This window comes from Delphinapterus leucas, chromosome 11 (genome assembly GCF_059928025.1).
Source record: "Delphinapterus leucas isolate spDelLeu-1000000601 "Yukka" chromosome 11, BTC_Dleu_Yukka2, whole genome shotgun sequence".
NCBI classification, from domain to species: Eukaryota; Metazoa; Chordata; class Mammalia; order Artiodactyla; family Monodontidae; genus Delphinapterus; species Delphinapterus leucas.
The window spans coordinates 21,728,476-21,751,110 of record NC_143139.1 but is presented as its reverse complement, the minus strand read 5'-3'; the positions used below and the strand labels follow the sequence as shown (position 1 = coordinate 21,751,110).

Here is a 22,635-nt window from a genome sequence, read left to right as displayed (position 1 = left end):
CCACCAGTTGTACGTGAAATATCATGGAGATGGGCACTGCCACCACTCTGGACATCTACTCTTTACTCAGCAGGATAAAGTAGAACACCTGCTACATTTTTTCTTATTTGCCTGACTAATAACAATTATGATAGTAAAACTGATGAGGATAAGAGCAGCTGTTATTGTTTACCGTTTAGATAGGCTCAGGCAAAATGCTAAGCGCGTCACATACATAACTTCATTTAATCTTCCTGACAATCCATAAAGTAAGTACTTCATCCTCATGGATAAAGACTTAGAGGCTTAGGAAGATTTGCCCAATAATTCGGGAGTAGAGTCTGGAACTGTGTATTCTTTTAACAAGTTCCCAAGGTGTTGCTACCACAACTGGTCCTTGAACAAGAACTTGAAACCACATACATAGTAGAATTGGGAATGAGGCTGCAGCCTCAGAAAGAAATAGGACCAACACAAACAAGGCAGGAAAACATGCTGTGTCATCATAGGTGCAGACGCAGACTTTACTCTTCAAAAGGGACTGAATAGACGTTAACGGTAGTAACCAAGATGGAGGCTCACTCTTAGGCATCTGGCTGTGGGTGTGGCCCTGAGAGGGAAGGGAAGGCGTGACCTACCTGCCATTTTGGCAATGTGGAATCCGCAGATTTTTCGCATAATCTGATTACAGTTCCAGATGGGTTATTTAATTACAGCTCCATGAATAAGGTTACAGTTTTGGTCAGGATTAGCTGAGCCTCCAACCTTCAGTTACACGCTATGCATAGCTAGGAAGGTTGAGGAAGCAAAGTTAAGACTGACTAGCACACTTGGCCATCAGAACTGGCTGGAGAAGGTAAATTCTGTGCTGGACGTGCAAGTCTCTATCCCTGGATTTTGTCAAGCACAGGCCAGATGACTCCATGGCTGGAGCACTTTGAGGCAATTTAAAGATGAATTCGTTGATCATAAGATTCCTCCCAGGGCTTCCCTGGTGGCGCAGTGGTTGAGAGTCCTCCTGCCAATGCAGGGGACACGGGTTCGTGCCCCAGTCCGGGAAGATCCCACATGCCACGGAGTGGCTGGACCTGTGCGCCATGGCCGCTGAGCCTGCCCGTCCGGAGCCTGTGCTCCGCAACGGGAGAGGCCACAACAGTGAGAGGCCCGCGTACTGCAAAAAAAAAAAAAACCAAAACAAACAAACAAACAAAAAAAGATTCCTTCCAAAAAGTGCTAAAAAAAATGATGGGAACATGTCAGAGAACACAGGATTCAACTTGAAAGGTCTCCCAGTGGCCACATCAGTGGAAATTTTGAGGAAAAAATATTGACAGTAATATGTAATAACCCATAGAATAAAATAAGAATCCAGCAGTCCATATTGATAGAAGAGAAAGTATTCCAATTAATCAGTGTAGAAGGAATAATGGAAACAGAATGTCACCATTTGGCGAACATCATATGGTAGTAAGAATCATCAGTGGATGCTAAAATTAACAGGCGAGCGTTAGATGGAAAAGTATAATGAGAAACAGGACACTGACATAGTCAAAGTATATTTCTCCATAATACACTTATTATAAAAGAAACAAGAGTGACTTTAAAGTGGGGAAATCACTTTAATTATGTGATCAATGTTAATGTCACCAGTAATGAGACACAGCAACATCGAGTGCCTCTTGACATGATGTGCTGACAAGGACATGGCATCATTTGCCAAAAATGCGTAAACTGAGGAAATTTCAGGCAAATCCAGAATGAGGAACATTCTGCAAAATAATTGGCCCATACTCTTGAAGCTTATGAAAGTCAAAGAGATATTGAGGAATTAAGAGACTAAAGAGACATGACAGCTAAAAAGAATGTGTGATCCTGGTTCAGAAAAAAGACATTATTTGGGCAATCCATGCACTTTGAATAAGGTGCATAGATTAAAGTGGTATATCATGTTAATTTCCAGATATTGATCATGGTAATGTGATTATGTAAGGTATTTGGGGAATCTAGGTAAAGGGTATATGGGAATTTTGTATTGTATTTGCAACTGTAACGTTGTCAGAAAGTTTTGAAATAAAAAGTTAAAAAAGAATAAAATAAGTAAATATGAAGACTCCATCCAACTCTGAGGTTCCTGGTTTCTGGGTGTAGAAGTTGATCACAAAAATCACCTAGTGAATCTTGGGCCGAAAAAAGACCTGTGGTCAAAATGGGCCACCTTTCCCAACCCCAGATCCTAATGCAAACTGCTCCGGAGTCACTGTGGCTGACGTGGCACGGGGAATGGGCTGAGTATGCTTTCTCCAAGGGTATTTTCCAGCCTGACCACACATGAGCTACTGGCAATCAGCTGTGCCCAGATCTCTGGTTCACACTTGGGTTGTAATATTAACTGAGAGAATGGTGTCACCCTGCAACCAGGGTAGTAGTGAACAATAATTAAAGGGAGATACTTAGTGGGGAAGGTGATTCTCAGAGGATCAGCTTAGAAGGCACCCACCCTCCCAACCCCTACTGCAGATAATCTCCTTTCATTGCCAGGCTTTGCAGAGCTCTGAATTTCTTCAGGAATCCAGGGCTTATTTTGTGGCTGTAGGTTTTGGTCTGGGTTTCCACGTTTGGTTGATTGGTTTATAGGTTTAACATGTGCTTCTCTAAAAAAGAAACTTGTGCCAAAGTTGAGGAATGATGCTATGCTGGTTGTGGCTGAAGCCACAGCTGTTGATGCTAGAGAATCTCCGAGATGTCCACTCAGAAGTTGAGCGTTGCCATGTCAACCATCCCTGCCCAGTTTGGCAAAGGCAGACCGTTAGCAGAGAAAAGTGCTGCCATGGGAATTTCTTATATCCAGATAGCATGTGATTTTTTAAGAATATTGTGTTCGAATTTGGGGTGTCATTCTTTTTTCCCTCAAGTGCTTTGTGTTAAAGAAAATAAGTTCTTCAGGGTGGTTTTAATGCATTCATCTTAATAACAACCATTGATGGAGTGTGGCTGGGTGCCAGGCACTGTGTTAGGCCCTAGAGATACAAAGGTTGGGAAGGTTGTCCTTGTCCTCAAGGAACTTAAAGTCTAGTTAAGGGATGAAGAAAGGAGTGAGGCACAATAGTAAAGAACCCATAGATTTATCCGGTCTACTTTAGCTGGACTGAGGTGGGGGAAACAGGAAATTCTGAGGCTCTGCAAGAGGCAGAGCAATGAAGAGAGGGGAGTAATAGCAGCAAGCTCTCTAAGTAAACGTATAAACGAGTCAGTTGAGGTAGATAGGAGAGGTGAATTGCCTTGAGGTCTCCAATTTTTCTATTTGAATTTTTTTTATGAAGGACAAACTTTATACTTTCTAACGCTTAATAATATATAGAGGGAATTCTAAAAATGTTTTCTGTTACAAAAGTAATACATGCTCATTATAGAAAATTAATATAAACTATTAAGAAGACAGTCCCCCCTTTCGACCCTTAATGGATAAAAACTGGCTTTGACAGTCTGTACTGTCTTCTCTAAAGTTTGTCAGAGAGTTTCAGTTTATTCTTTTAGCATCAAATCTTCAGCTAGAAAACAGTGTGATCATTCATATAGAATATGATTACAAATTATTGTCAACTGTCAAATGACAAAACTGTAAATTAATAGCCATTTTAAGTAACTTGTAAATTTATTTACTATTCACGAACACGTATTTAACACTAAACTTTGTGCAAGGTACTAGGCTAGACACCATTTGAGTTCTCTCTACAAAGGGATCAAATACCCAGCTGTAAGTTCATGGTTATAATTTCATATTTAATCAAGGGGAAATCTCAGCAAGCCAGATACTGTCTGGGAAAGAGTGGTCAAGATGTGGTTAGATGATCAGGCATTAGTGACAGCGCACGGTGTGACGATCAGTGCCAAAGCTGAGACTCTTAAAATAAGCATGTCACACCAAGCCATTGCTTATGAATTATACTGGAGAGTCCAGTGAGTGGCTGAGAGTTGCGCAAAGATGTTGGCAGCTTTGGTAAACTTAACAGTGAAGCTCCACAACTTGGGGAATTTATAACTGGAGACTTAGTTACTTACTCAAAACGAGCTCACGGGTTATGTTTCTGTTTATTCATCTCGTCAGCAAATATTTATTTGTTACTGCCCGCCAGGCACTGGGACAGGCCCAGAGGTGGTCCTCACGCTGACAGAGCTCACTTTCTGATGGCACCCCAGTAAGCATGAGAGAAGGTTGAAGGCATCATCCTCTCCGTGGCTCTTTCAGATCTGTGAAACCCGGGCAGCTGGTGGTCAGGCTATGTTTTGGTAGACATAGAGGGCTCACAAGCCAGCGTCTTAATAAACATGAGTTGGGTACCCATTTTGTTCGTGTTGCCAGAGGCCAGGAATGGAAGGTAATTTCCAGAGCAAGCAACTTACCCCTTTTTTTCCCACCATCTTCAAAGTACTCTTATCAGATCATAAATCTGGTAAGGGGGCAGATCAGATCTCTCCTCCCAATCCTCTTTCATCACTGCTTGCTTTGAGAGATAACATAAGAACAACCTTGCAAGAGTAAACCTGTCTAAGCCAATGCTGCTCATTATCTGACTTTTGTTTTGTTTGTTTTTTAATGACTGACAGGATCTTCCTGCCTACTTTGGATCCATTAGCACTCACTATGAACTAAAGGCCTGTACAGAATTCACTGACCGAATCCAGATAATTCCATGGTGTCCATGATAATACAGAAACTCTGCACATCAGAGCACTCGTGGTGTTTGCATTCAGAAGTGAATTTTATAAATAATAAAAAGAGGTGTGGCCCAGAGAAATCACTAGTGGAAAATCTCTATTTTATTCTTTCCCCTCTGACTTCATCAGCCTAAAGACACGCGTCTGAGGTCTAATCCGCCCAAGAGTGTTGCCCTTTAATTTACTTCTGCAAATATAGCACCACATGACCTTCAGAGGGGAGTCTTTGAATCCCCATGTCAGAGCAAACGTCAATGAATTGTCCTTTTTTAAAAAGGAAATGTATTTTTGAACCCGTTTTAGGGCCATTTCTAAAGAAAGTTTTGTCATAATGGAGTTTAGTTTTGAAACATTTGGAACTTCTGTTTTCTGATGACGTAAATCGCTGAACATTTTTTTTAGATGTTGATTTGGCTTTTAAATACACACATATACATATGTATTCATACACATAAATACAGTTGTATGTTTTAACAGTTAAAGCTTAGGTCTCTTTCATTAAAGACTGGATATTCTACATTCTGAATTCTTTAGAGGAATCTATAATATAAAAACTTGATAATAATAAAACAGGACAAGGTATGAGTTCACTGCCTGATTCCATATGATTTAGCTGAACATTTAGTGGTCATTAATCATAAATTTTGAATTAAGACTCCCAAGTGAGATACCTCTATCCAAAGTATTTAGCATGTAACTCCCGTAGGAGAGAAAGATGAACAAGTCTCAGACTTAATGAAAGGAGCGTTGACTAGTGAGTATTTAAGCAGCCTGGGATTCATCACAAACTTTCTGGAAATGTAATAATGAGTAATGTGTACAAAGACATTTCCTCTAAGTATACAGTGTGTAGAGTGGGTTATTTTGAAATTCACTGTTTTAGGGCTTATCTTGCTGTATTATATAAAGTAGACTGGCAAATATTTTAACATGTTCTAGTTTTGTTCTTAGTAAAAATAAACTCCTTGCACATTTTACAGGTACACTTTCACCGTTGTTCTCAGTTCTGCTTTGGATAGCAGTTGCAGTCTGCACATCTATGCTGTTTTTCTTCTCCAAGCCTGTGGGTATTCGGCCATTTCTTGTGTCAGTAATGCTCAGATCAATATATACAATAGGTCTTGGGCCTACGTTAATACTTCTTGGTGCAGCTAATGTAAGTACTCTACTTAGCTTTCTACTGTTCTGGATTAATTAAAAGTGTACTAAATATAAAAATGTAACTCTGTGCTTTAACTCTGTATATACAGTAAATTCTAATTCCTTGTGAGTCCGAGTTAATCAGAGTTTAACTTGTACCTTTTTTATTGACTTTTGAGAGAAAGGAAAAATGGCAAGTGAGGGGCTTCCCTGGTGGCTCAGTGGTTGGGTTGGTGGCTCAGTGGTTGGGTTCGTGCCCCGGTCCGGGAGGATCCCGCATGCCGCGGAGCGGCTCGGCCCGTGGGCCATGGCCGCTGGGCCTGCGCGTCTGGAGCCTGTGCTCCGCGGCGGGAGGGGCCGCAACAGTGAGGGGCCCGCGTACCGCAAAAAAAAAAAAAAAAAAAAAAAAAGGCAAGTGAAAATTTGATATATTTAAGATGGTAGCATTTGGGGCATGACCCAGTTCTGCAGTCAATTTAATCCAATTCAGTTTTAATGCCTTTGGCATCCTATATGGGCAGCTATTGACAAAATTAACTCTGAGCCACTGTTAACATCCTAAAGTAACTTCTAAATCATCCGAGAAAGATTAAATTATATTCAGCAGAATTTTAGAAGTGAATAATACCTTTTATAAAATGACCAAAAGAAAAGGGTTGCTGTAAGAGAAAATATGAAGTTGGACTCTTTTTATGAGAACAAAACCTATTAACTTGTGAAAGGCATAGATGAGATTTTTTTTTCCACTAATTTTTTTTTTAATTTTGAAATATTAGAACAAGAGCATACATTTCACAACTTGAGCTAAGTAAGTTTAGAATAAGTAAGCCAGACTACTATTGCAAATAGCAGTAATTTTGCCCAAGAGATAAAATTTTAAAGGGACTAGACAACTTTTTGTATGGCACAGCTAAAAAGGGATATTAGGAAATGGTAAATTACCAGGTTGATGAAAGAACATGTGGCAGGTAAATAAGTCTTGCTAATATGTCTGCTCAATAGCTAAGCACTTTCTATATTTTTTACTGGGTTTCTAACATAATATCCTATATTTTGGTGTCTGTATATCTGTATCTGGTATCTCCCCTACTACATTATACAGTTCATAAGACTAATGATTGATCATTCAATGTCTGGAACATCATTGGTATTCAACAAATATTTCTTAATTAAATTAACTAATGAATGAGTGAAAGATTATCTTTGTATTCTTATACATTTACAGTGCCTTGCACATAAAAAACAGGTGGCAAATATATATTGAAAATGAATAAATGAAATAATCAACCAAACTTTTGAGAACTATAAAAACAAGCTAGTATGGCCAAATCTATGTTTCTGACCCCTATTATAGTATTACATATAATATTATACATTATAATATTATAATTCTTCAAAAACTGGACATGATATATATGACAGATATATACATATATATGTGATGGATACATATATATATACATATATATATGTGACAGATATATTTATATGTTTATATATATTAAATGATTACATTCAGGTCACCAAATTACCAATTATTCCTCAATCATTGTGAATAAAGGGAAGTGTACTATACATACAAAGGGCTCTATCAGTAAAGAATTCTGTAAAGTACCAAATATGTTATTCTGTAAGTTTCTTGAGGGCAGGGGTTGTCACATTCATAGATATAATCCTGTCTACCTCACTCACTCCCTACCCCATTTTTCTCCACCTTAATGCCTAGCACTTAAACATTCAAAAATTGTTTACATGAACTGAACTAGTACTTTTGGTGCTTTGGAAATAAGCTAATTTTGTGAAATTTCCAACCGAGTGAATTAAGGAATCTTCATGAATTTATCTGATTTTTTCTAAGCCTATTACTGCATCCAGCTTATTATTTTTTCTTTAAAAAATACATTGACTATTGAACCCAATTATTTGAAGAAACAAATAATATTTCTAAACTGATAACTGATCCTCAATAAGACATTAATCCAAGTGAGAAAATCCAAATTTGATAAATGAAATAATAGCTAGATAGAATTAGACCAAAATAACAGCATTTATTGGGTCTCTGTTATCTAATAGACAATGATAATAATAGAGGATTTGTGGTTCTTGCCATCCAGAAGCTTTAAGGATATATAAAGAGGTACGGAATAACATTTTAAAATCTATTGGAAAAGCCAAAAACATTGGGAGAATTTTTCTTTTGCCCCTCATGGGACAGGATAAAAAGATAACTTCTGCCTGGTTTGGTGAGAATAGTTCCACTATAAGTAATGACTATTCATCACCAGAGGGCAGACAGCAGAAGCAAGAAGAGCTACAATCCTGCAGCCTGTGGAATGAAAACTACATTCACAGAAAGACAGACAAAATGAAAAGGCAGAGGAATATACACCAGATGAAAGAAAAAGATAAAACACCAGAAAACCAATTAAATGAAGTGGAGATAGGCAACCTTCCCGAAAAAGAATTCAGAATAATGATAGTGAAGACGATCCAGGACGTAAGAAAAAAAATGAAGGCAAAGATTGAGAAGATGCAAGAAATGTTTAACAAAGACCTAGAAGAATTAAAGAACAAACACCTAGAAGAATTAAAGAACAAACACCTAGAAGAATTAAAGAACAAACAAACAGAGATGAACAATACAATAACTGAAATGAAAAATGCACTAGAAGGGAATCAACAGCAGAATAACTGAGGCAGAAGAATGGATAAGTGACCTGGAAGACAGAACAATGGAAATCACTGCCATGGAACAGAGTAGAGAAAAAAGAATGAAAAGACATGAAGACAGCCTAAGAGACCTCTGGGACAACATTAAATGCACCAACATTCAATGCACCAACATTCGCATTATTGGGGTTCCAGAAGGAGAAGAGAGAGATACAGAACCTGAGAAAATATTTGAAGAGATCATAGTTGAAAACTTCCCTAATATCAGAAATGAAATAGCCACCCAGGTCCAGGAAGCACAGAGAGTCCCAGGCAGCATAAACCCAAGGAGAACCATGCCGAGACACATAGTAATCAAATTGACAAAAATTAAAGACAAATTATTAAAAGCAAAAAGGGAAAAATGACAAATTACATACAAGGGAACTCCCATAATGTTAACAGCTGACTTCCCAGCAGAAAATATACAAGCCAGAAGGGAGTGGCATGATATATTTAAAGTGATGAAAGGGAAGAATCTACAACAAAGATTACTCTACCCAGCTAGGATCTCATTCAGATTCGATGGAGAAATCAAAAGCTTTACAGACAAGCAAAAGCTAAGAGAATTCAGCACCACCAAACCGGCTCTACAAAAAACGCTAAAGGAACTTCTCTAAGTGGGAAACACAAGAGAAGAAAAGGACCTACAAAAACAAACCTAAAACAATTAAGAAAATAGTCATAGGAACATACATATCAATAATTACCTTACACGTGAATGGATTAAATGCTCCAACCAAAAGACACAGGCTCGCTGAATGGATGCAAAAGCAAGACCCATGTATATGCTGTCTACAAGAGACCCACTTCAGACCTAGGGACACATACAGACTGAAACTGAGGGGATGGAAGAAGATTTTCCATGCAAATGGAAATCAAAAGAAATCTGGAGTAGCAATACTCGTATCAGATAAAATAGACTTTAAAATAAAGACTGTTACAAGAGACAAGGAAGGACACTACATAATGATCAAGGGATCAATCCAAGAAGAAGATATAACAATTATAAATATATACGTACCCAACATAGGAGCACCTCAATGCATAAGGCAAATAAATGCTAACAGCTATAAAAGAGGAAATCAACAGTAACGCAATAATAGTGGGGGACTTTAACACCTCACTTACACCAATGGACAGATCATCCAGACAGAATATTAATAAGGAAACACAAGCTTTAAATGACACAATAGACCATATAGATTTAATTGATATTTATAGGACATTCCATCTGAAAACAGCAGATTACACTTTCTTCTCAGATGCAAACAGAAGTCCAGGACCAGATGGCTTCACAGGTGAATTCTATCAAACATTTAGAGAACAGCTAACACCCATCCTTCTCAAACTCTTCCAAAAAATTGCAGAGGAAGGAACACTCCCAAACTCTTTCTACAAGGCACCATCACCCTGATACTAAAACCGGACAAAGATACTACAAAAAAAGAAAATTACAGACCAATGTCACTGATGAATGTAGATGCAAAAATCCTCAACAAAATACTAGCAAACAGAATCCAACAACACATTAAAAGGATCATACACCATGATCAAGTGGGATTTATCCCAGGTATGCAAAGATTCTTCAATATACGGAAATCAATCAATGTGATACACCATATTAACAAATTGAAGAATGAAAACCATGTGATCATCTCAATAGATGCAGAAAAGGCTTTTGACAAAATTCAACACCCACTTATGATAAACACTCTCCAGAAAGTGGGATAGAGGGAACCTCCTACCTCAACATAATAAAGGCCATATGCGACAATCCCACAGCCAACGTCATTCTCAATGGTGAAAACTGAAAGCATTTCCACTAAGATCAAGAACAAGACAAGGATGTCCACTATTGCCACTCTTATTCAACATAGTTTTGGAAGTCCTAGCCAAAGTAATCAGAGAAAAAAAAAAAAATAAAAGGAATCCAAGTTGGAAAAGAAGTAAAACTGTAACTGTTTGCAGATGACATGATACTATACATAACTAATCCTAAAGATGCCATCAGAAAACTACTAGAGCTAATCAATGAATTTGGTAAAGTTTCAGGATACAAAATTAATGCACAGAAATCTCTTGCATTCCTATACTCTAAAAACGAAAGATCAGAAAGAGAAATTAAGGAAACAGTCCCATTCACCACTGCAACAAAAAGAATAAAATACCTAGGAATAAACCTACCTAAGGGGTAAAAGACCTATACTCAGAAAAACATAATACACTGATGAAAGATATCAAAGATGACAAACAGTTGGAGAGATATACCATTTCGTGGACTGGAAGAATCAATATTGTGAAAATGACTATACTATACTACCCAAAGCAATCTACAGATTCAATGCAATCCCTATCAAATTACCAATGGCATTTTTTACAGAACTAGAACAAAAAATCTTAAAATTTGTATGGAGACACAAAAGGCCCCGAACAGCCAAAGCAATCTTGAGGGAAAAAAGCAGAGCTGGAGGAATCAGATTCCCTGACTTCAGACTACACGATAAAGCTACAGTCATCAAGACAATATGGTACTGGCACAAAAACAGAAATATAGATCAATGGAACAAGATAGATAGCCCAGAGTTAAACCCATGCACCTATGGTCAACTAATCTATGACAAAGGAGGCAAGGATACACAATGGAGAAGACAGCCTCTTCAATAAGTGGTGCCTGGAAAACTGGACAGCTATATGTAAAAGAGTGAAATTAGAACATTCTGTAACACCATACACAAAAATAAACTCAAAATGAATTAAAGACCTAAATGTAAGACTGGACACTATAAAACTCTTAGAGGAAACCATAGGAAGAACACTCTTTGACATAAATCACAGCAAGATCTTTTTTGACCCACCTCCTAGAGTAATGGAAATAAAAACAAAAATAAACAAATGGGACCTAACGAAACTTAAAAGCTTTTACACAGCAAAGGAAACCATAAACAAGACGAAAAGACAACCCTCAGAATGGGAGAAAATATTTGCAAACAAAGCAACGGACAAAGGATTAATCTCCAAAAAATATAAACAGCTCATGCAGCTCAATATTAAAAAAACAAACAACCCGATCAAAAAATGGCCCAAGACCTAAATAGGCATTTCTCCAAAGAAGACATACAGATGGCCAAGAAGCACATGAAAAGCTGCTCAACATCACTAATTATTAGAGAAATGCAAATCAAAACTACAATGCGGTATCACTTCACACCAGTTAGAATGGGCATCCTAAGAAAATCTACAAACAATTAATGCTGGAGAGGGTGTGGAGAAAAGGGAACCCTCTTGTGCTGTTGGTGGGAATGAAACTGATACAGCCACTATGAAGAACAGTATGGAGGTTCCTTAAGAAGCTAAAAATAGAGCTACCATACGACCCAGCAATCCCACTACTGGGCATATACCCTGAGAAGACCATAATTCAAAAAGACACATGCACCCCAGTATTCATTGCAGCACTGTTTACAATAGCCAGGTCATAGAAGCAACCTGAATGCCCATGACAGATGAATGGATAAAGAAAATATGGTACATATATACAATGGAATATTTCTCAGCCATAAAAAGGAATGATACTGGGTCATTTTTAGAGACATAGATGGACCTAGAGACTGTCAAACAGAGTGAAGTTAAGTCAGAAAGAGAAAAACAAATATTGTATATTAATGCATATATGTGGAATCTAGAAAAATGGTACAGATCAACTGGTTTGCAAGGCAAAAATAGAGACACAGATATAGAGAACAAATGTATGGACACCAAGAGGGCAAAGCGGGGTGGGGGGTGGTGGTGGGATGAATTGGGAGATTGGGATTGACATGTATACACTAATATGTATAAAATGGATTACTAATAAGAACCTGCTGTGTAAAATAAATTAATTTAATTTAATTTAAAAAAATAACTTCTTAAGAGCAGCAAGTGTTATACTTTAATTTCTTCCTGAGAAGAAATCTACATGGAGATATAATTTTCTTATTAACTACGTGAATCTGTGGGTAGTCTAATAGCCTTCACAGCATAAAACACTCGTTTGCACAGTCCCCAAATGATACATTATGATCTGCCTGTCCAGGGCATTTTGACCAAAGAAAGTATTAGCTTTGATTTGGGACAAATTGAATGGAATAATTGTAATTTTGTTATGATAGATATTGATAGAAGAGTTTTTACCTATAGTTTTGATACTGTACAGATTAATAAAAACATTTTAGCAAATATCATTTACCTTAACGTTTAACATAACAGGCTCATTACAGAACTGTCTATGGTTTACCATTTCCTAGGAGGTAGGAAAAAAAAGAAAACATAACTCAATCATGTTTTTCCCTTAGATTTTAACGTATTTATTAACTTAATTTACACTTAAAACTTTGCATTGTGTGACAGGTGGAACTATAATTGCTAAAGTTATAGGTATCAGAAACAGGGAAAAATTGTCTACCTGAGAGTTAAGCCTTAATGAGCATCAGAATTCCAGACCTTAGGTAAATAGCAAGCCTCTGAATTCCGTTCTTGTCATCAGTGAAATGAAGATATTAAAGCCTAGTCTGTCCTCATCGGGTTGTTGAGAAGATCAGTTCAGAAGATTAGTATGAAGATTTAGAAAAGAACAATAGTATGAAAATGATAGCAATAAAGGCTGCCGTTTACTGGTACCTAATACGTGAAGTCGGATTTAATTGTGAAACATTGCTGTCATGATCGTAAACGTGTTTGTATTTTGGTTCACAGGGACTTGTTTGTTTCTGACTCAGTGTCTTTAACAGTGTTAAGCAAATATAGCAAGTCCTTTTTTTGGTAAAGGAATCAAGTGGGAGGAAAAAACCTCAATCTATATATTCTGAGCACTTAGTATTCTCAGTTTCTGCTTCTTATGATGCTTCATCTTTATCATCTTTGCTAGTTTCTAAAAAATTTGTATTTAGCTTGCAGCTTGCTCCTCTGTCTTGTCATGGGGGTTACCTCAATATTTGAGTTGTTTTTAAAAATTCAAATGTTCTTTGTTATAAAAGCATATCTTATAACCCAGTGCAGTTTTCTTCCCACCTCTACGTTACATTTTTAGTTATTGCTAATGAAAATTAACATTATTTTGGCAAATATAAACACATCTTATCAGTTTGGGATCACTTAATATGTTTTCAAACCATCAAACTTATTTGTAAATCTCATTTTAATAATGATAGTATTAACCAGTTATATGGCTGTTATATAATTTATTTAACCATTTCATTAATTCTTATTGTTTAGATTTTTATAATAAATAATACGATAAACACCTGTGAAATGTATTGCGTCAAAACATTCATATTCTCGTCCTTTCTTTCTCACACACACACAGGCATACACTCCCTGTTTTTCATATAACACAGTCACTGATGCTCCCACTTCTGATATTCAGTTGCAGAAACAGAAAACTGCCCCAGTGCTGGGAGAATACTAGCATGTGTTGAATTTAGTAAGAGACACTACAGTTTACGCCACCCTCGTTTACTGTACTGTTTTGCTGGCAATTTAAAAGATTTCTTGGGTGACTTTGACTACATGACAATTTTGCCTCACGCCTTGACTGTAGAACCTTATCCTGCCCAAGATGTAACGTCACTGAAATGGAGATTTTTGAATCAGATAATCTGATTTTTTAGTAAGAAGGTTGAGGAATATATAGTAATATAGTTAAACTGCAGTTTAAGACAATAGATTCAATTTTACTTTTTAATAAATAGTAGACAATATTTTTTGCTATAATTATTGTTGGAAAATAAATAGGAACAATGTAAGATGGGGATAGGATTATTGATCAGGGACATAGAACCAAATAAGACAAAAAGGATTATATAAAGGCAGCTATAAATTTCTGTGATCACATAAAATAGCAAACTTTAAGGGACACCACATAGAATTCTAGAGCTGTGAGGCACCTTAAGGCTTACTCCCTTCTAGTCATTTCATTTTAGAAATGAGTGTATACATCCTATAGACACCAGGAGGATTTACCTAAGTAATTAGTGGCAGAGCCAAGATTGGAACCCTGATGGCCCAACTTCTAAGCCAGGGTCTTCCCACTATACTGCACTGTTTAAAAAAAGTCCTGCAAAGGCATATCAATGAAATATAAAGTATCTATGAAAATATTACTATACTGTATAATTAATTTACCTAGTTAAAATTAATGAATTTGTTTTAGTATACATTGATTAACAAACGAACATTCATTTTTCTGTTTTGGAAGACCATCATTTGGATGATGTGTCACTTTTAAAAGGCTGTACAGAGAGCTTACATTGCTGCCGTTTCCCTCCCCAACCTGCCACTTTTTCCCCCAACCTTCACACAATTTATCCCATTCTCAATGAAAAATATATCAAGGGCAGCTTTGAAGAATAGATGGAGAAAGAAAAAAATATAAGGGACGGTTGTGATCATTTATATCGGTATTTGTGTGCTGACTCGAGGGTCCTTCCAACACCAGTTCAGAAGATGGCCTTTTAACCACCTTGCTCAGTTCCCACACCCCCCCTTTATTGTTGCCCACATGAACGCTTGCCACAGAAGCAATGATCGCCTACGTAATGGTATTGACAAACGAAGGACTGGTTACACAATGTCAAGTAAGTCATGACATGAAATGGGAGAATGTTTTTGTAACTTCTTCATTTCCATAAATATTCCCAGCTTTCATGGAAAATGCTCAATAAAACTAATTTGCAAATTTCCAGGTCATGCATCAGGAAAAACCAGCGTTCAAGTTCTTTCCTACCCAAATCATTTATACTTACACTTATTTCTTCATGGTATGAATACTTCAAAATTAAAAGACAGTCTCCTTGTTTCTGATCTCTGCAGAAATAGGTGGCTGCCACTACCAGCATTGGCTCCATCAAGAGAAAAGGAGCACATTCATCAATATGAAGCTTTAGGTCAAGGTTCAAAAAAATTAACCTGAAACAAATAAGGCGAATCTTTCTTTTTCGTGCAAGAATGGCAGAGGCCCTTTTAGGCAGAAGTGTGTCCTTGCTTTTGCATTATTTGAGAATTGAACTATGTTGCTCTTGAGAACCTGAATTCAATGTATCCCTTTTCCTATAAGTATATAGGACTTATAGTTTTCCTGCATAATTTTTTTATGACTCAAATACACAACATTTAAACAACTTGTCTTCAACATATAATTCATCCTTCTGAAAAGTCATAATTTTAATTTTTAATTTTATTTTTATAGAACTTCTTATTTCTATTTCATATTGATGATATGGGTGAGTGAATTAAACTTGCTTTTGGATAGTAAACATAAAGACATCCATTAATACAGTAGCTATATTTAATAGTAATGTAAAGGTATGATGATGTAACACTAAATAGTGAAGTAAGACTTTCTATTTAACATTATTCAAGTTAACAAGATGATGAAATTGATAATATCTATTATTGAGAGGATATTTAATTAACATGGGGCAAACTTAGGAAAGGTTTGAAGTTTTTAATTGCTATGTTGTTGACTTGGTTTGGTTATCTTCGCAACGTGCAATGATAAACCATTTCTCATTTTATCTGTATTGATTTGGATTTCAGAAAGTGGAAGGAAAAGGTTTTTCCAACCTCTCAAATTTTACTTCTGCCCAAAGTGTTGTGCTCCTTCTTATGTTATTTAAAATCATTCCATAAGGCAGTTTCTTTCATATACATGGAAAAAAATCTGTGATGTTGCAAAGAGCAAGCCGTCTTCCCAAAGTTAGGTTTGGACATATAAAAACAAATATGATACCATTGCCAAAGAACCTCAGTATAAATTTCTGTATTCTGTATTTAAATTTCTATACTTAAATTTCTGTATTTAAATGTATTTTTAATTTGAATACTCTACATCAGCGGTCCCCAACCTTTTTGGCACCAGGGACCGGTTTTGTGGAAGACACTTTTTCCACGGACCGGGGTTGGGGGGAATGGTTCAGGCGGTAATGGGAGTGATGGGGAGCTACGGGGAGCGACAGATGAAGCTTCCCTCGCTGGCCTGCCGCTCACCTCCTGCTGTGCCACCCGGTTCCTAACAGTCCGCAGACTGGTACCAGTCCACAGCCTGGGGATTGGGGACCCCTGCTCTGCATGGTACCAAGCATAATAAACACTCCAAAACGTTTACTGAATCATTACCATACATAGGACTTAGAAGATACATCCAAGTATTATATTTATTTTAATCTAGGTAGAGAAGTATATTTATATTTTTTATGAATGTAGAGTAAATTAAATACAAAAATAATTTTTAATGGCCTACTTGTTTAAAATAATATTCAGTAGAGAAAGCCCAGGATAAAAAAATCGAGGACAAATCTCTGGAGGTTTTCTGAAAATATATTTTTCTATTTCATTTATAGTATAATAATAAAAACATTGCATTATTACTTTTAATATGGAAAATATAATGAGTAATATTTCAAGAGTCATTGTACTAAGGGCTTCATATTCATTATGAATTATTTAATTCCTTGAAGAGTTCTATGAGGTGGGAATTCCTTTATTCCAATTTTTGAGAAGAAACAACCAAGGCCTACAGTTGCATGGCCTAGGTCAGATAATAGTAGTGGGAGAACTAGCATTTAAATTCACGTCTGTCTTGATTGCAGAACTGCGGCTCTTAATCACTCTTCCTCTCTTTTCCTGGAACTGCAAAGAATACAGGGTTTGTCTCTATGGTGTTTACATGCAGATTTGTAAGCAGTGCTGAAAAATTACAAAATGAGAAATCATAAAAGAAAACCACAGACTTTGTGAATAATAGGTTTTGTCAATGACATGCTGTTTTTGTGAGTTTCAGAACAAATAAGACAGTAAAATCGAATCTTTTCCTCCCTTTAGCTTTGTAATAAAATAGTATTTCTGGTGAGTTTTGTCGGAAATCGTGGCACGTTCACCCGAGGGTACCGAGCGGTCATCCTGGATATGGCCTTTCTCTACCACGTAGCGTATGTCCTGGTTTGCATGCTGGGCCTCTTTGTTCACGAATTCTTCTATAGCTTCCTGGTGAGTACATCTCTATGTGGATAGTCACTGCTGAAAAAAATACATAATGCTGCTGCTTCTTATGCTTCTTCCTTTGATTTTTTTTTTTTAAGCAGAGTCTGGCATTTAGGACAAATTATGTTATTTTTAGACTTGCCTAGGAAAATCATGCATTATTATTATTTTTAGTCTTTTTCTCTGAGAAACGACATAGGTGGTACAATTCTTTATTTTCTCTCTGAGACCCACCTCTTGACCCAGGCTTTGTATAGCAGGCTGCTTTGGGTTTCAGCCAAGTCATATTTCCCTTAGAGATTCTTCAACAAGGAAAGGGATATACTTTCTTGGTACTGAATTCATTGTATTTATTTATAACAGCAAATATTTTGTGTATCTTTAGAATGGCATATAAATAAAATGAAGGGGAAAGCCAACTTAGCAAAAAGATGAGGAGTTGTTTTAAGGGCAGTCTTATAGTTTTAGATTTAATATGTTGTTGTTGTTAAGCTTATTTACATATATCTATTCATTAAGTGGATTTTCAGATTTCTTCTAAAGCTGCATTTTGGTTTTGGTTTTGGTTTTTTGCTGGTTATTGGTTTTCCTTCCCACATATATGTTCTGTAGCTATAAACCAGGAGAGGAGTCAATACAAGTATATGGCAATGCTTTGAAACTTAGAGCATTACCAGGTTAGCATCATGATGCCAGAGGAACAATTTATTCATATCTTCAGCTCACAGTTGGTATGCAGAGCGGAACACTACCCAATAAAATAATCCCTGAAAACAAGCTGAAGATCTAAAAATATTATGCTGACCTGGTTTGCTTGGGTCATGAGGGGCAAATTCATTGCCTCCTGCTTCCCTGTGACCTAGCTCACCCATGTAGGAAGATTAAGTAAGAAACTAATTTTCTGTTTACCCTAAAACACTTGAAAGAGCCACAGTGAAGAGCGGATTTGTCCCTTATCAACATAAGGATACAAAATTATCCTCCAGGCAGCTAAGTTAGATTAGTCTTCAGCCAGTTAAGTTAGATTAGTATTCGGCCATCAAAAGTAGACTTCTTTTTCTGATCCAAGGATCCTAATGAGTTCCTTCTTTGCTCTAATTCACCACAAAAATTGCATTTTTTAAAATCTGCCCATGATAGGTAAAGGTCTATTATACCCAGCTCTTTTCCCTGACTGTAATAAATATGTAATATTTATTATAATGTTTTTTGCTTCAACCTCCTTGTCTATAAAATGGATAGGGGTAATATGAGAGCCTAGTAATATCAAGACCCATTAAAGAAATAATATGAAAAACATGTGAAATGATACATGTAAATCTTTGTTATTTAAGGAAAGGTTTTTGACAAAATAAAGGTGTGTTTGAATTATTGTATGAGTTATTGATAGTAATGTTACTTTTAATTTATGTTAACCTTAATTTCCAGTTGCATTTTTCTCTCACCTTTTTCAAATCATACAACACTTATGCTAATTTGTTTTCATTGGGTTGGTTATAAAAAGGATATATTCCATTTTCATGTTTAGAGGACTAGAAGAAAATCTTAATGGACATAATGTCAAAATGGTATTTAAATGTATTTTTTAAATATTTTTATGTTTTAAAAAAAATATATGAATTTGCATTCCCAGTTGTGTCCACAAATGCCAATCCTTTAACCGGTAATAGAAACCACACTCTAGATTTTCCTTTGAGAAATAAACGGAAGGAACCGTTCACCTGTCCAACATCAATACCTTTGCATTCTCAAGATTCTGATTCCATGGGTATGGAATAGGGCCCAGGAATATGCATTTTCATCAAGTATCCTATGGGCTTCTGAAAACTATAAACTTTCATAAACTATCCAGAAATGATCTGGAACCATTTCCAGACCTTTTCTTTAAGCCACTGTTCAGCTGAGGGAAGATCTCCTTTCTGTCAACTAAATGCTTAAATAAGTGAAATAAGCCAGGTCAGTAATTTGGAAGCTGAACTTGCATTACTTAATTTGTCTTTAGGGAAGAATAAGGAATTTGCTTCTAAAGGTTGTATCTCCCTCCAGGAGATAAACAGATAGCAAAATAGTTAAACATATGTTTTTGTGTTTGACCATCAAAAAACATCAGTGTCCTAAGGTGAGCAAACAAGTTAATATATTTACGGCAATTATTTGCAAGACTATAGTTAAATTGGAAAGTAACTGTATAAGCCTCAAAGCTCTGAAAAACAGAGTACAAGGCCCTGGTGTTTCTGAAGGGATGAGCGACACTGGTATTAATCATTTCAACCAGCTCAGAAATTTTAATCACTCCCCATAGATAGCAGAAAACAAACCCCAGTTATTCTAATATCAAAAATACTATTCATTTCTAAACTGATACTTATGCCTTCATTAAAGTAAATGTTAATATTGCTTTTAACCAACTTTTAATAATGAAACATGTAATTGCGAATGTATAATTTCAACTTTAAATATAGCAATAAATAAAATTGTTCTTCAAGTTGACTGCAGATAGCAAACACATACCTAGGTTCTTGACCAGTGCATATGGATTGTCTACTACTAAACACAAAATGGATAATAACCCATTATCCATAGAGGAAGTGAATTAACACTTGTGAATTATATTTCTGTTTATACTTCTGTTCCCAAAAGCATATACTAAAGTAATAGGTTTTGCCCTCAATCTACCTGTTTAGTAAGAAAGATGTTTGCATTTCTCAAATATTTTTAAATTTCATACCTTTTCTATTTTAGTGGGCTCATAAAATTGAATGCATGTCATTTCACCTCTAATCCCTTGGTTAAACAATCCGTTGAATGAATCCTTCAATTATTCATCACTTAGTTCCCTAATTCAGCATTCTCATGTTAGCCATTTTACATATTCTAGAAGCAACTACAGAATATCAGAAAGGCTAAAAATAGGGAATAAGTAGCTAAGTTGATTATGTATCGTATTACAATTTTTCTAAATTCAAATTTGAAGCTATGCTATTACCATGTCTTAAAAAATTGATATTACATTGGTTATGAAACCAACATACGCACATTATATATTGTGTTAGAGTTATCTTTATTGAAAAACAGTTTATTAACACATTCAAACTGGAGGAGAAATACATATTTTGGTTCATTTTTAAGTTGCTATTTATACTGTTATTCTCTCACAGGTAAATTAAAATGGCCTGCGTTTATATTTGTGATTACCTTTGTATTTATTCACCCTTTGCTTCATTGCATTTTTTTCCTTGTTTCTGTTCTCTTTGGTTTTGTAGCTTTTTGATTTAGTATATAGAGAAGAGACTCTGCTCAATGTCATAAAAAGTGTCACACGGAATGGCCGCTCCATTATTCTAACTGCAGTCCTCGCCCTCATCCTTGTCTACCTGTTTTCCATTATTGGATTCCTTTTTCTGAAGGATGACTTCACTATGGAGGTGGATAGGCTGAAAAACAGAACTCCCCTTACAGGTATTGCTGTTACCACTAAATGAGCTTGCTCTGATGGCGGCTCTGACTGGTACATCTCTTGCTAAGAGGATCACAGATGAATGATGATGGAGGCAATGTTTTCTTCCATTCCTTTGAAAACATTTTCTTGTTCACTAAGAGCTCATGAGTGTGAAATACCCCTATGCTGTATGTTAGCTGACAGTGTGCATAGGAAAATCTTCATACAAGAAACGTCACCTGAGCTCAGTCTCAGTACAGAAGTTTCAACAGTGTTGACTGTACTCCCGGGGACAGTTGACAATTTCAGTGCAGGGTAATAGCTTTGGGATTCTTTCTCTTGGGGGTTGTCTCCCCCAAGAACTTCCAGCATCATTCACAACCATTATTTCATACATGTTTGCTCACAGTACATTATATTATACTTGAATAGTTGAAAAGCATAAATGCTTTGATTTGGAAACCATCAGATAGTCAGAAAATATGCTATAGAAAAATGCTCAAAATATTGTCATTAAGGGGCTCTGTCCGTGAATATGTGACTGTCAGAATTTCTGTATGATATTTATTTTTATTGTCTGACTGGTTAGACATCACCCATTTATACTCACTGTGATTCTTGTGGTATGAGGGGTGATTCTTTCCATCTCACTTTGGACATTTTATTTATTATGCTCCCTGATGGTTTCTTCTTTCCCCCTTTCCTACATTTTGTTGTTTTGGTTAAGTTTTGTTCTTAAGTCTCTTTCCTCCTCTCCTGTTTTGCTGCACGGACATCGCAGTCCTGCACTTTGCTGATTCCACCGCCCATGGGTTGCAGAGAAGGGAAACCACAAAACGACTCTCTCTTTCTTCAAACCATCAAATTTAAAAGTAGGATTTAATTAGTGGTGCTTTTAGAATATGGGACAATTAAGTGGCATTTAGATCTATTATTTAGTCTAAGTAATCAAGGCACGGAATAGAAACATCATATACATAGATGGAAAGTTATTAAACTTGAGACTGAATTTCAGACCTAGGTAGTAGTCTTTATTCACAGACACATGGTATATTTTCTGTTATGGCCTTTCTTTTTCTCCCTTAAATGTTACTTTGTCTAGAGCTTTATAGGTGTAAGTATTTGGAGGAAAAGCTCATGTATATAAATACCCCCGAAACTCCACTTGTACTAAACTATCTGTGAATCATAAGCTATCTGTTCTCAAAATTCTTTGTCTTAATTATTTACTGGGCATGATCACATTGAGTTATTCAGTACAGAGTAAGTCTGACACTGAAGCATCACAATTTCTGAATTCAAACGTGTACAGTCGTTATTGTTTTATGAATCTTGTAGTAAATAATTTTAATTGTGTTGTTTAAAAAGTAAATTAGTGTCCGGAGGAATGGATAAAGAAGATGTGGTACATACATACAATAGAATATTACTCATCCATAAAAAGGAATGAAATGGGGTCATTTGTAGAGATATAGATGGACCTAGAGACTGTCATACAGAGTGAAGTAGGTCAGAAAGAGAAAAACAAATATTGTATATTAACGCATATATGTGGAATCTGAAAAAATTGGTACAGGTAATCTTATTTACAAAGCTGAAATAGAGACACAGGTGTCGAGAACAAACGTATGGAT

At 36.2% G+C, this 22,635-nt stretch overlaps 1 protein-coding gene across 4 annotated transcripts in view; it reads left to right on the top strand.

Annotated features, from left to right (window-relative positions):
* Positions 1–22,635, top strand: part of ITPR2 (inositol 1,4,5-trisphosphate receptor type 2) — a 562,910-nt gene that overhangs the window by 459,540 nt on the left and 80,735 nt on the right. For 3 of the 4 annotated variants that reach the window (XM_089919972.1, XM_022577817.3, XM_022577816.2), the window contains 3 exons: positions 5,676–5,851; positions 17,404–17,568; positions 20,826–21,021. In XM_089919972.1, coding sequence (XP_089776098.1) covers positions 5,676–5,851; positions 17,404–17,568; positions 20,826–21,021 — 537 coding nt within the window. The remainder of the gene's footprint in view (positions 1–5,675; positions 5,852–17,403; positions 17,569–20,825; positions 21,022–22,635) is intronic. The other variant, XR_002645176.2, reaches the window with a different exon arrangement.